General features: G+C 42.7%; 1 protein-coding gene and 1 long non-coding RNA gene across 2 annotated transcripts; one reads left to right on the forward strand and one right to left on the reverse strand.

Annotated features, from left to right (window-relative positions):
• Positions 1–4,476: 4,476 nt before the first annotated feature.
• Positions 4,477–6,458, reverse strand: LOC147917776 (uncharacterized). Its single transcript, XR_015554374.1, has 2 exons — positions 5,964–6,458; positions 4,477–5,408 (listed from the first exon to the last, which is right to left on the reverse strand). It is a non-coding gene; the product is annotated as an uncharacterized LOC147917776 (long non-coding RNA).
• Positions 6,459–6,837: 379 nt separating this feature from the next.
• SLC30A1 (solute carrier family 30 member 1) lies at positions 6,838–14,521 on the forward strand. Its single transcript, XM_004424883.3, has 2 exons — positions 6,838–8,029; positions 9,689–14,521. Exons 1-2 carry the CDS (start codon positions 7,414–7,416, stop codon positions 10,585–10,587), a joined length of 1,515 nt encoding a protein of 504 aa, XP_004424940.1. The 5' UTR covers positions 6,838–7,413; the 3' UTR covers positions 10,588–14,521.
• Positions 14,522–15,026: the final 505 nt, after the last annotated feature.

Here is a 15,026-nt window from a genome sequence, read left to right on the forward strand (position 1 = left end):
GTAAAGCCAGACTCTCTTTTCCATTAGACTTAGCTCTTCCATCTTCTTAGTTCCATACCAGAAGGCAATTGAGAGATAAGACAATCTCCATTTGCCCCAATTTAGTAGATACTGGTTATCCATTAAAGGATTGCTCTCAGATTTGAAGGCACCTGAGCAGCACCTAGAAATGCAATCCCCATTGTTTTGATTATGGTCACTCTTAAGACAATGGCACTTTGGGGACTGAATGATGTCTTTCTTGAGGTTAAGATATGGTCAACTCTGACCTTATAATGGAATAAAGCCTTGAAGCCAATGTAAAGCATAAATAAAGTCAATAACAAGCACTCATGGCAATGGTCTGTAGATGCAGCGACCATGAAGCTAGATCTTTGCCCTCTTTCTCCAGAATCAGCAGACAGGCAGAGGGAAGCATCTCGAGAATCAGCAGACAGGCTGTGGGAAGCATCTCTGTTCTCACCCCGCCCCCCAACTCTTCTTGGTGACTATTGCTGCTCCTGGTGCAACCTGAATGTTAAACACCACTTATTCATTTTTCAGTCTCAGACCCCTTGTGAGGATTCGATCAGTAACCCCTGATGGAAAAGGCATTTCCCATTGGATAATAAAAGGTTTGAGTGCAAGAGACCCCCAGTCATACTCTGAATCTTCAGCCCAACCTATTATTCAGACTAGTGTACTTCAGGGGCCATAAACACTAGTCAGAAGAACAAATGTTTCCAAAAGCTGTAAAGTAGTTATTTTTCTCTGACACAGTGAAAGCAAAAACTGAAATGCTTATTCACACCTGGAGTTTGATTAACTTTAAGGAGTGCTTTCCTACAAGGATAAAACATTTGATTTCATTTAAAATTTTTAATATAGAAGTGAGATCATTCATTACAATATAAAGTTCAAATATGGCAGATGAATATAAAATAAAAAGTAAAATTAAAACATTTTTAAGTTTGAGGATACTTCTTTTGATGGGAATATCTTAACTCCATGTAATATCCTCTTTATAGGGTTAAAAAAAAAATAAGCTTCGAATACCTTGGTTCTCGAAGTGTGGTCTGGGGGCCACCAACACTGGCATCTCCCAGGAGCTTACTAGAAATGCAGAATCTGTCCCCACTGCAGACTTTATTGAATCAGAATCCGCATTTTAACAAGTCACCCAAGTGAGGGATCAGTATTTTCACTAACGTAAGTCCTTTGGAAGGCATCCCAGTTGTTAAAGAAATTGAACGTAAGAAGTGGATGAAAGCAGTAGGCAGAAAAATTAACTAATTCATTCTACAGAGTTATGTGTGAACAGGACCCAATTTTGGAACACATCACTAGAGACTCAGACTTTGGAGTGACCTGTTAAAGAGGTGTCACTCACAAGTAGGCCACCTCCCCTTAGTCCTTATAGTAATTACAAATTAATAAGAAAAATCACAGAACTAGAAACTTTCAGAACTGATATGAATGACAGAATGTGTAGTAGTTAGTGCCTGTGAGACCTTGAGCCTCAAACTGCGTTTGTAATTTGGGCATGAAGTTAAAAATCAACATGTTGCTGGTGTGATTAGGGCCTCACAAGCCTTGAGTAAATTTCTTCATTTCTTGGAGTCTTAGTCTATAATCTGTAGAATCCGCCCTGCAAACTTCACAGGGCCATCACGCACCTTGAATAAGGGATTTGGAAGTACTTTGAAAGCTGTATGAGAACCTAGAAGGTTATCACGGCAGATTTTAAGGGTGGGTCCCAGTTTCATCCAATTAATGGTATCTTGTGTGAGATAACATCATGGCAAAAGAGTGGTAGCCTGATTGAAGAAAAAGGTGAGCTAATTAATAAGAATGTGTCACGGTGTTTTCTACACTATCCAGAAGAAAAGGGTCAGCTGATTCTCATGTTCCAGTGTAGACAGGGAACCATGGTGTTCAAAAAGGATCTGTTCAATGAATGCATGAATTACTAAGCTTGAAAAAGGTAATTTATCAACATGCATTCATTCAGCAAATATTTACTGAGCCAGGCTGGCTAGGGATACAATGGTGAGCAAAAGCACACACTGCCCTTGCCCACATGGAGCTTACAATCTAATCAAATATTCATGTGGATAAATGTTAATATCATCATTGCTCTGTGCCACAAAAGAGTAGGGCAAGGAACCAGAACTTGTACCAGAGCAATTTGACCTGGTCAGAGGGAATAGAGAAGAATTCCATGAGGAATGGCCCTTGAACTGAGAGCCGAAGGAAGAGCAAGAACTAAGGTGGGGAACAGGGGAGGGAAGAGTGTCCCAGGCAGAGGGAACAGTGTGCACGGGACTTTAGGCAGGAGGGAGCATGCAAACGCATGGTGGTCGGAAAGGCCAGTCCTGTTAGGTGGAGTGATGCGATGAGGCTGGGGAGGGCAGCCAGGGCCAGATCATGCCCAGCCCTGTGCACTCAAGTTTGATTCTTCTCCTCAGAGCACTAGGAGGCCACTGAAGGATCGCAGCTGTGATGGTGCTGGTGGTGGTGGAGGATGTGTATTTTGCAATCACCAGATCTGGGTTTTGGAAAGATCACTCTGGCAGCAAAATGGAGTATAACTCAGGGGCAGAAGGGCAGAGTACATGTATAGAGACAGGCAGGAGATTTTTACAGCCTAGGAGAGACAGTAGAAATCTCTCCTTCACGGAAGACCCAACTCCTCTGGTCGAGTTCTCGCCTCTCCGTGCAGCGTGGCTTCTGAGAGGCCCTGGCCACCAAGAGGGAGGCAGGCTCTGTGCAGTGAGCTCTCCCCTCTAGACAGAGAAAGTAAACAAACTGGGGATCTAACCAGCAAATTAGTCCATTTTGAGTCCATGTGAATCAGTTCCCCCCAGGTAAATGACAAAAATGCAGTTTCTGAATCTGCAAAGTTGAAAACTCAGTCCTGGATTAACGGTGACGCCAAAGAGAGGTAGCCTGAAAGGCCCCACCAGAGAGTATCAGCCAGGCAGCATCATCTCCTTTACTCACATCTTACTCACATCCAGTTATAGGCCATCTCCTACAAGCCCTCACTGAAAAGATGTGGAAAGTAAGGCCTAGAGAGGTTTAATACTTTGTCCAAAATTACACAGTAACTTTTAAGGACCAGTTCCCTGAACTTTCTAAAACTCATTAGGTGCATGGTTCTTTCAAAATGCTCTACTGATCAGCATCATCTTATAGAGAGTAATGGAGAGAGTCACAGAGACATTCTTTTAAATTAAATTTTATTTTTTTTTAAACTTCTGTATTTGGTACTTTAATTTCAATCTCCAGCCCGTAGAGTAGAAGAGCTAAAGAAAGAATGGGCATGCAGTCTCAACCTTAAACCTGACTACCTGAGCCTTCAATAATTCCTGGTATTACGTAACACTGCACCCAAGAAATTCACAAATGCTTTTAATGAGACTTTCTGTATAGGTGTCAGTGCCTTTATTTCAAGATTTAATCTCCAGGCAGGACTGGAGATTTTAGATCCAGTTTTCAATCTCCAAGAAAAATGAGTTTCCTTGGCTGCTCACTCTCACCCGCCATTCTGTAGCTTAATCAACAAATATAAAAAGCCCTGTGATTGTCCCGGCCTCTCACTGTACATTCTACGCTCTACACTGGCTGTTTCCCCTTTGCTTCCAAGTAGGGTTTCCTGCTCTGACTCTGTCTTTCTTATGGTTTCGCTTATACTTCGGAGCCCCTTTGTGATGTTCCTGGGCTTTATTACTGCATTGTTACTTGTTTCTTCATTTTTCTACTGCCTGTTCCCTCAGGGAGCAGCTAAAAGTTCAAACCTTGGCCCTCATGTTGTTGCTAGAGATTTTAGCTTATATTTGTAATAATTATTCAAGTACATTCCAAAACAAAACAAACCGATCTGATTTCCCCATCATTTCTGCTTTAAGATTGAACAAGAGAAGCGATTTACTGTCAACCAAAGTCAAATGTCATCTCGTTTTCACAAGTTTTCTTGTCTTTCCAAGGTACAGCTTCATACACATGATTTTTGATAACCCAGATTCAGAGGTGTGTCTGTGTTTAGCAGTTTTTACAAGAATCTTTTTAGACCTACACTTTGGATTGGTAATCTGCAGCCAGCTCCTCGAGCTCGGAAGCGCCAGGTTGGAGGAGCTTGGCATTGAGAGCAGGCAAGGTCTGGAGGGCTCTGATTGCAGAGTCTGTTAAACATTCGACTTTCACTCAAATTGGCAGTCTCTTTCCAAAAGGAGCATTATTCTGTCATCTTTAAAGTATGCTGAGTTGAGTCAGTTTGGATTTTAAGCCAATTATCAGGAGAGTTTTCAAGAATTAGGAAAAAAAACCCAAGCCATTTTACTCACCCCGGGGCCACATCCTCCAGGAGTATTGGTGAATAACGGTACAGTTTCCCTTCATTTTAACCCACTCCTGGATGTGTTAACAACATGCCAGGACAACCAGCTGAGAGAGGAGGAATTTGAGGTAAGCTACCAAAGTATTTTGACTACACAATGCCAGGGGGAAGAAAAGTTTATTTGACTGAAATGTTTTACTGTGATGTAAATGATATTACTCTTTTCACTTTTTCTGGAGTGCATGATTATAACTTTTCTCGACCTAGAAAATGTACCTCCAGGCTACCCCCACCCCTACTCCAGGTTATGAGAGAATAAAGCACATTGTCTGGGAAATGGCTTACAAGAGAAAAAAAATGCCTGGACAAAGTAGATTCTCATAAGTGACTGTGGAGTTGAATTGAACCTAACATCCTGTTTTCAAATGGATCTAAACATCTCCCAATTCAGTCTGTTACTTATTGAAGGGATTGCTACCCTGTCGCTGAGCATCCCTGCCTTCTACATCTCCTTATTGGTTCCTCTTTGGGCATTAAATTCTCACATTTGGAGGAATCTATTTTTTAAATGAAAGGACACAGCAGCTCCCAATAGGAAGCAAAATCGTCTTCCAACTGCCTCCTGGCCATTTCCATAGGACATCTTGACCTATAAGTGGTTCCTCAATTTCCATATACGAGGGGCTGGTTGGAAGGAGGTTTGAAGCTGTGTTAATGTCAACTGTCCATACCAAAGGAGAGGAGATTACGGAAGTCCCCAAACCCATCTCCTCACTCCTTAGCACTGCCACCATCCTGATTTCACTTCAAATTCAGCACATTAAAAATGGGCTCAATATTTTCCCCTTAAAATCAGCTCCTTGCCCCTCCCTTCCCAACTTCCTCACCTGTTTACAGCAGTATTTTCCTTGTCAGGTTAAAAACATTGGACCTATCTTCGTTAAATTCTCCTCCGTAGCTTTCACCCTCCCAATACCCCATTAATCATCAAATCGTATCAATTCTTCATTTGCACTGTCTTGGAAACTTTCCTCCATTCTTTTCTATCTCAGCAGAACAGAAGTAGAAGATGAGGATCTGGCTGTCTAGCCTGTATGGGGAGATGAAAAACGTAACATATACAAGTGAAAAAAATGTTATAGAAATATTTTTAAAAAAGCAAAATAACATAGCTCCAAACAAGCCTTATATACAGATCCTGAGGCACTGGCTAGCACAGCATTTGTCTTGTGGCAATCCAGAGCAGTCGCGGGTGCTTCCTCCTGTTCAGGGGCTGTGGTGAGGCCTCTGGGGGCCCAGCTCAGGCCCCTCTGATTCCGGCCATCCTTCCACCTTAGGATGAGGTAGCCTTCACTTCTAGACTAATCTCCACTCAGACCGCAGCGCATATATATCCAACTTAAACTAGTGGTAGCACAATTTATTAAGAGTATTTCATCGTAATTTAAAAACCTTATGTTTATATTTTACCTCCACCTGGACAGAAGATCATTCTTCTGTAATCTTACTGCCCCTCCCCTTCCCCATCGCAACCAGCACAGTGTTCCGCTGTTTGTAGTCTATAAATAAAATGTTTGTTAAATCACAGAGCCTTAGAATTTTAGAGTCAGAAGGAATTTTGAGCTCCTCTTGCCCCATCCTTTACCTTATAGATGAAGAAACAGGTCTAGAGAGATGAGTTGATTTGCCCAAAGTCACACAGCTGGTTAGTGACAAAGCAAGGACCAGAACCCAGGTGTCTCCTGCTTGAAGTCTGTATCCTAAATTGTCCTTAGATAATCAGCGGCAGAAATCTCTGACTTTACACAAGGTCTCCTGGGGATGCTGGCGACAGGGGTGATGTGCTTTACTGAAACATTTACAAAGATTCGGTTCACACCACTCGCAGGACTAACTCCTCAGCTTGGTGTTGAGCAGTCACAAGTTAAATGCAGCACTCGTTTACGAGTCTGTCGGCCTAACCTCGGTTCTTCTGAAAGGAGGGCTCCCCCTCCGGGCCCCTCCCTGGCTGCTGTCTGTCACATACCGGCCGCGCGGCCCGCCCCACGTGGACTCGACTCGGCGGATCAAAGTCTGTTTGCTGTCCGGCCCCGCAGGTGTGCGGGGGTCTGCGAGGACCCGCAGCGCCTTAGCCCGGGCCCCGCCACGCCGGGGGCGCCCCGCCTGCCCCGCCCTGCCCCTCCCCCTCCCGCTGCACGCGGCCCGCGCCCCTTACCCTCCCCCACGACGCCCGCCGCTGCACCCGGCCGCGGCCCCCGGCCCACGCCCGGCTCCTGGAGGGAAAGGCCCCGCCTCCATCTGTTGGAGCCGCGACACCGCCCCCTCCCGCCCCGCCGAGCCCCCATCCAATAGCGCGCGCGGACGGGCGGGGCGCGGCAGCTGTCGTGAGGGAGTTCTGACCAATAGAGAAGCGTGCCGGGCCGAGTGGGCGGGGCGTCGAGGCCTTGTCACGCTCGGGTCCGTGTGAAAACGGGGGTTCCGAGTGCAAAGCAAAGTTTTTTTGTAAACCGTCTGCAAAGGCGGGGGGGCGAAGAAGGCGCCCGAGACCGGGCCGAGTGCAGCTGCCGTGGCCGCCGCCTCTGTAGCTCCTCAGGCGTCGGCTCCTCGGCCCGAGCCACAGCGGAGGAGACCAGCGCGGAGAAGACCAGTGGGGAGAAGACCCGCGCCCAGAGCCCGCAGATGCTTGGAGCCTTCGCAGCGCCGAGCTGCCCGCCGCCCGCCTGCTCCCGCTCCCGCTCCGGCTCCTCGTCCCCGGGCTCCGGGAGCCTCAGCTCCCCGCCGCCGCCGCCGCCGCCGCCGCCGCCGCCGCGCTCTGGGTGGGGGCGCTGCCGGGGCTGAGCCGGGCCTCCGCGCCGGCTCCGAGGACGCACGCCTGAGGAGCTGCGCGCCGCCAGCCCGCCGGGGCCGCCCGCAGGCGCGGGGCTCGGAGGCTTGACCCGGGCTCGCCCCCGTCCGGCCGCGGAGGCCCCGCAGCGGTTTCCCGGCGGCCGGGCTCGGGCGGTGAGAGCCGTGCGCCGCCCTCCCTCCCCTGTCGCGGGGTCTCCGCCGCCTCGCGAGTGGCCGGGCCGCGCCTGGCGGGCCCCGGAGCCGCAGCCATGGGGTGCTGGGGTCGGAACCGGGGCCGGCTGCTGTGCATGCTGATGCTGACCTTCATGTTCATGGTGCTGGAGGTGGTGGTGAGCCGGGTGACCTCGTCGCTGGCGATGCTCTCCGACTCCTTCCACATGCTGTCGGACGTGCTGGCGCTGGTGGTGGCGCTGGTGGCCGAGCGCTTCGCCCGGCGGACCCACGCCACCCAGAAGAACACGTTCGGCTGGATCCGGGCCGAGGTGATGGGGGCTCTGGTGAACGCCATCTTCCTGACCGGCCTCTGCTTCGCCATCCTCCTGGAGGCCATCGAGCGCTTCATCGAGCCGCACGAGATGCAGAAGCCGCTGGTGGTCCTCGGGGTCGGCGTGGCGGGGCTGGTGGTCAACGTGCTGGGGCTCTGCCTCTTCCACCATCACAGCGGCTTCGGCAACGACTCCGGCCACGGCCACTCGCACGGGGGTCACGGCCACGGCCTCCCCAAGGGGATCCGCGGCAAGAGCAACCGCACGGGGGGCAGTGACAGCAGCGTGACCCCGGGCGAGCAGAGGCCTGACCAGGAGGAGACCAACACCCTGGTGTCCAATAGTAGCAACTCCAACGGGCTGAAACTGGACCCGACAGGTGAGGAGAGAAAGTCGCCGCCGCAGGTGGTTGGGTTTGGGCAGCCCCGACCCCAGCCCGGCCCCCGGCGGGATGGCCCGCACGCCCCCTGGTGCCCGATCCGGCCTGCGCCGCGCCGCCGCCTGCCAGGTCCCGCGCGCGCGGGGAAGGACGGGGAAATAGGACCCCGTTGCAGCTCAGGTGTTGGGAGCCGGGGGGGCGCGTCTGGGGGTGTAGGTGGGGACTGTGGATCTGAGAGTGCGAAAAGGGTCAGGGGGTGACTGTCAGCCCGCTGCAGTCCGCAGCCGCACTTGGCTGTCTTTACAGGCTGTCTTTTCAAGAGACTGTCTAATTTTGGTTTTAACAGAATCAAAAATGCTGCCTAATTAAATGTCTTGGCCCTACTGGGAAACGGAGAGAATCCCCAATTCGTCCTTAGTTGTTGGCTGTTTGAAACCTTGCTCTGCCCAAGTAGTTCTTCTGCCCTTTAAACAAGTTTCTTAATTTTGTATTCAGAGCTATCTAGCTATTAACTGCCCTGAGTTCAAAACCCTGGTTAAAGGTTTCTTTTATGAACTGCAATGTATGTTTCAGTTAATTGTCTAAAATCTGAACCCAATCCTGAAAATCCTAGACTTAGGACTTGTCTGGGCGTGTTTAACATTTCACTGAAGACTTTTCATAATCATTTTAAAATGAAAGTGACTTATTCATCTTGTATTTTTAATGGATGCTGTTCATTCTGAACATGAGTGCTCTTGAAGGAAATTTGGAAAATAAATGTTGAAAGGAAGGAGACAAAAAGGAATCAGCCAGTGCCCTACTACCCAAGCTCAATGATGTTAACAATTTGATGTATTTCCTTACAGTTTTTTTCCATTTATATTTATTTACCTAGTAGTACGATACCACATAGACAATTTTCCTTTTTTCAAAATGCAGGATATCGTGTTAATGAAATTCAAGTTGTACATTGAAAAAGTTTAATAAACAGTTGAATTTCCTCTCACTCCCGCTCCGCAGCATGTTATTCCAGAGAAAATTAAGCTGCTCTGGTGTGTGTAATTCCTTTAAAAGATGAGTACTAGGGTAAGATATAGTAGGGTAGATAGTGATCATTTAGTTCCAATTTTTCCTAAAGTTTCTGGTTATTGATAGGTTTATATTGTTGATTGGTCAGTTTCTAACCCCCCTCCACCAAAAGACTGTCATTTATATTCATGATAAAAGTTTAAAAGGTAACCATAACAGCTTAATGACAAAGAGTGGCTAGAGCTCTGTGTCAGATCAGGCTTTTGTTTTAGACTTATCCATAGTTGCATTTAATTTTGCGTGGTAGCATTCAATTTTATGTTTTCTTTTTGGTATATGCCAAAAAGTATAGCAGAACATTCACAGGCCCACACCCTCACAGAAAAAGATGAACTTTTTTTGGAGGAGGAGAGGTAGGAGAGTAGTTAGGCGAATGGGGAAGCAATATCATCTTAATGACTTAATTTAGCCCTGGCTCTTAGGTCCTGGCTTGTTCCTAGTATGTCAATTTATATTAAATTGCCCTGAGCACATTTTTTATTATGTTTTATGAAAAATTTTTGCCTCCTTCACTTAAGTGGAATTAGACAAGGATGTTTATATAAACACTTTAAATGTATTTGATACAGAATTTTTATTTCTTTGTAGATCCAGAAAAGTCCAGAAATGATGCAATGGAAGTACAGGTGAATGGGAATCTTATCAGAGAACCTGACCTTATGGAATTGGAAGATGAGGATAAGGCTGGACAACTTAACATGCGTGGAGTTTTTCTGCATGTCTTTGGAGATGCTTTGGGTTCAGTGATTGTAGTAGTAAATGCCTTGGTCTTTTACTTTTCTTGGAAAGGTTGTCCTGAAGGGGAGTTCTGTGTGAACTCATGTACCCCTGACCCCTGCCAAGCATTTGTAGAAATAGTTAATAGTACTCATGCAACAGTTCATGAGGCTGGTCCGTGCTGGGTGCTATATTTAGATCCAACTCTTTGTATTGTAATGGTTTGTATACTTCTTTACACAACTTATCCATTACTTAAGGAATCTGCTCTTATTCTTCTACAAACTGTTCCTAAACAAATTGATATCAAAAATTTGATTAAAGAACTTCGCGATGTTGAAGGAGTTGAGGAAGTTCATGAATTACATGTTTGGCAACTTGCTGGAAGCAGAATCATTGCCACTGCTCACATAAAATGTGAAGACCCGGCATCATACATGCAGGTGGCTAAAATCATTAAGGACGTTTTCCATAATCACGGAATTCACGCTACTACCATTCAGCCTGAATTTGCTAGTGTAGGCTCTAAATCAAGTGTAGTCCCGTGTGAACTTGCCTGCAGAACTCAGTGTGCTTTGAAGCAATGTTGTGGGACACGGCCACAAGCCCATTCTGGAAAGGATGCAGAAAAGGCTCCGCCAGTTAGCATTTCTTGTTTAGAACTTAGTGACAATCTAGAGAAGCCCAGGAGGACTAAAGGTGAAAGCATCCCTGCTGTTGTGATAGAGATTAAAAAAATGCCAAACAAACAACCTGAATCATCTTTGTGAGTCTTGAAAAAGATGTGATATTTGACTTTTGCTTTAAACTGCAAGAGGAAAAAGACTCCATTGAAATTCTAAGTTTGCCAAGTAGTGTAATTGAAGTCCTTGTCTGGTCACTCAGTTTAATTCTATTTTTGTAAGAACATAATGGGACTGCTTAACAGAGTTCTGTATTACAACTTTGTGACTATTAGTGCGGAGTACAGCTATGCTGTAACAATTTTGGAAAGCCAGTTTTAACACTATGTTACATTTTTGTTTAAACTAAGTATAAATCTTATATAACAATGACATTTGATTTCCAGTTTTTCCATGGTAAAAAATTAATTAGGGGGATAAATAAATTAAAATTGTTACTGGAATTTCTTTGCTTTTCTTTTCCCCCAGTGTTATACTTTGTTTCTTTGAATTATGATCACTAGAACTTTAAAAATCATCAAGTTTGTTGCCTTTGACATTTTAGGTAATATTAACTTGACCTTTGAGATCTAAATTACATAGCATAATGGCAGCATATTTTAAGAATGACTCATGAATATTATTAGGAAAAGTTCCTTTTTTCATCACATGGGGTATTCATAATACTAAAAGATCAGTTACTATTCTGTATTGCTGAGTATTCTAATAAACAGTGAGATAGTTAACATTGAACTATAGTTTACACATAAAAGGGCATTTGGGGAGTAAGAGCAGGGAATAAAGTTTACCAAATTAAATATTTAGATTATTGTAAGTTAATATTCAGACTGTATTTCTAAATTATTCTGAGAATTTGAACCCATGTTTTCTCTTACCAAAGTTAGTCTAAAACATGGACATGTTCACCAGCATTACTTTCTTTGAAAGATTGGCATTAGAAACATTGAGCTGAAAGTTTACTCACAAAATACCTACAGTAAATATTTTTAAGGACATTAAACTTAATCTAATGATTACATGTTAAATGCAAGCTTATTAATGTAATCTTTTAAATTGTGGGTGTTTAAAAAAACTTTTCAGAGTTAAAGTCATTTCATGGTGACCAATCATGAATGAATTCAAACAGAGCTTTATAAGCACAACCAGCAATGCTTGTGCGTTGCCAAGAGCTGCTGAATTGGGAGAAAAAAGAAATCTGAAGATTAACGCAGTTTGGATATTAAATTCTTAGAAAGCAAAATTAGTTAAGGCAAAGTCAAAAATTTAGATTCAGTAAGTCATCCTGTCTTGACATTGCTCAGATCTTCCCATGGTGGCTTATTTTGCAAGATGCCACAATATCTACACAGGAAATTATTCTTGGCTATTTCATTGATGCTGTGGATTTCAAATCCATATGCAAATATTATTTAAGGGTATTTAAGTTATATTTTTCTTGATAAAGAAGGGTTATGCTTTGTGAAGAAACTGTAGATTTTTGTCCTTAAAAGGATGGATATTAATATCAGTTATCATGTATAGCTCTATTTTTCTAGAAACAAGGTATCCTGACTACTTCAGTAACTTTTATAGCTGACTACTTTGGGGATGGCTACCTTTTGGGATTTGAAATAATTCATTGTTTAATGGGTCTTAAGACGAAAGCTTGGCCTTTGACAGTTAACTTTTTAAAGGGATGATCTTTTGTGGTAGATGGTGTTTTTTTCCAGTATAAGCCTATTGCTGGCAATGGGCCTATTTAAGAACAGCCAATTTTTCCAATGAGAATGAGGTAACTCTAGGAACATAGTTTGTAAGTTCACATTTACGATAATGGGCCAAAACCATAACCTGCCAATTTGCAATACATCTTGATCTTTTAATACTCTTATCTGGTATTGTATAATTCAATTCCTAAACTGGTAGTTACTTTGGATTTTGCAAAAAAATCTTTTTTTAACATGAAACTGGGGCGTCTCATATGGGTGAATAAGAGAGAAAGTTTCAAATTGTGCTGTATCATGTACATTCCTGGTTTAACACTATAAACTCGAAAACATTAAGATCTTAAAACAGTTTGTTATAGAAACATTTCAGTAATGACACAGTAGGATAACTGGTAAAATATATTACGTTCAGTGGGGTTTTCTTTATAAATGCTCTATTGGGTCTATTTCTTAAAGGTTGTATAACATGTAAGACATCAAGTGAATGCGGATTTTTTAAAATGGTGTATAAGCGTGGGACAAGGGCTATTTTTTTTTTTCAAAAGTGCTTTGAAGGTTGCAGTCTTTAGATTTCAGTTATTTCACTTTTCATAATTTTTAAGTAGCTTATATGTAACAAAGTGGTACCATAGGATTCTCTTTTGTCAAAAGACTTTGTCATAATAGCAAAAATCAGTGGGCACTGGCTCACCTTTTGAGTTTTAGCAGAGAATTATTTATTTCTTTACAATGCACTTTCTAACCCATTTTTAGCTATATTAGCATTATCTTTTTAAAAAACGCTTTTATATTTAAATATTGTGGGATTTAAGTATCTTTTCCAAAATAGCTTATTCCTTCCTGAAAGAAAATGAGGGAAATACCCTGAATTATTAGGAGACTTAAACCCAATATTTAAATATGCTGTTTTATAACACTGCATCAGTTTTAGGAGGTGCATCTCTCCTGCTGGCTCTTTTATATTTGAGCACGATCAGTGTATTTAGAATATGTGTTTAGAAACTTGTCTGTTGTCTCAGTTTAGTGAGAAGGAGGTGCTGCCTGTGCCTGAATTAAAAGCAACCCAGAAATTTTCCCAAGCCAAATGCAGCCTTAGTGATGAGAGAGATTTAATTCTCCATTGTCACCTTTTAGCTTATATGATTGTCTAATTAATTTTTTGAAGGACATCTGCATTGTAAAAGTATGGACTAGAACCTAAAAAAAAATCAAAAACTTACAAAAACTTTATGTACTTTAACATTTTAGAAAACAATGTGTTTGAATAACTAAGGTATGAAATTTGAATAGGAAAAATTTCCATCAAGAGCACCTTGGAAAATCACAATAGGTAGAAGACTATGTTGACATCTTTATATCTTGTTAACATCCTCAGTTAATTTTGAATTTTTGAAAGTTTTGAGGGAAAAGGCCTCTGGCACCTAATGTGAAGTATTTAATAGGCTAACTGGTATTGAGGTGAAGATTTTTGCTGTTTATAAGCAGATATCATTTGAATGATATAAATGTCATTTACCTGCTGTCTTAAGATGTTCACACGTACACAGATACGGAGAATAATTCTACAATATGAAAATATTTATTTTAATAGAGTTTCAGTTAAGTCATAAAACAGTGTTAAAACTCTTGGGAAGGTGGAGGGGTTTTTTGTTTGTTGTTTTTTAAATTGAAACTTGTCAAATACAGTGTTTGACCATCTGAAATGGGAATTGTAATAGCACTATTTTGCTGTAGCTCTATCGATACTATGTGGCAATGCTATTTTGTTTTTCTAACAAGCTCTGGAATACTTAGCAGTCATTTTCACTGGCACAGGAGCCTTTTGTATGTCATTCAATTTAAACTTTTAAACCAAAAATTTTATGGTCTAGTGTCTTTGGCAAAAAGATGCTGAAGGGAATGTAACATAGAATTAATATGTTGTTATATATAAAAAGACACAAATTGCCATGTTATGGTTCTGCCTTGAAACAGCACAATGAAGTATACCAGTGTATTCTGTGATTCTTTATGAAACTTCCATGTTGTGTTGTTTTGTGTCTGCCATAGCTTGTCCTTTGGGTCAGATGTGGCACAGTTAAATGCAATTATCATCTCATTAAATGCAGATGCAGATAAAATGTCTTTAGTGCTGCAACATTTTACCTAACTTTTGTATGTTTTATGACTGTGTGTTGTTTTCGAAAGCTGTTCCTACCTCACCATGAGGCTTTATGGATTGTTATGTATTATAAATGTTCTTTATGAGACAGACTACTGTGTTTCTTCTCATTTATCAAAAGTTAAGTAGAAAAATAAACTAATTTTAATATCTACTTCATTGTTTTGTGCATATGGCCTCCTCTCCTATGCTAGGCTGGGTTGTGTAGAAGAGGGTTGGACTTCACGTATTAAAAGGGAAATTGCAGCTTAACATGAGTGTTGCTAGTGTGCAGAGTGAGCAGGTTACCGGACAGTAATGTGGAAGAAAACAATGTGGGCAAAAGTTGCAATAGAAATTGAAAGGGCAACACTGCAAAGGCTCAGTAACATGAGCTCCTTAATGGCTGTGAAATTTTTTTGTTACAAGCATTAAGCTTATGAATTATGTGGTTATAGGTTAACCAGCTTCTTTTGGTACTTGCTGTGTTTTATTTGTAAGCATAGTTACTAACAAGGATTATTAAATATTTTACAATTATATAATCATCTGTAACTATTAACCCAAGAGTACATTAGTACATTAGTTAGATTGTATGAATTTAGGACTGTCATAGTCTCTCATATAAAGATTTTCTTTGAAGAACTTGTACTTTTGACTGGGAGATAAACTGGAAAAGT

Source organism: Ceratotherium simum, chromosome 2 (genome assembly GCF_057802395.1).
Source record: "Ceratotherium simum simum isolate JZ-2026a chromosome 2, ASM5780239v1, whole genome shotgun sequence".
Lineage (NCBI taxonomy): Eukaryota > Metazoa > Chordata > Mammalia > Perissodactyla > Rhinocerotidae > Ceratotherium > Ceratotherium simum.

Excerpts from the sequence above, each read along its gene's own strand:
- SLC30A1 (XM_004424883.3), top strand. The coding sequence starts at position 7,414 with ATGGGGTGCTGGGGTCGGAACCGGGGCCGGCTGCTGTGCATGCTGATG. Across the intron at positions 8,030-9,688 it reads GCTGAAACTGGACCCGACAG|ATCCAGAAAAGTCCAGAAAT; the intron begins GTGAGGAGAGAA and ends ATTTCTTTGTAG.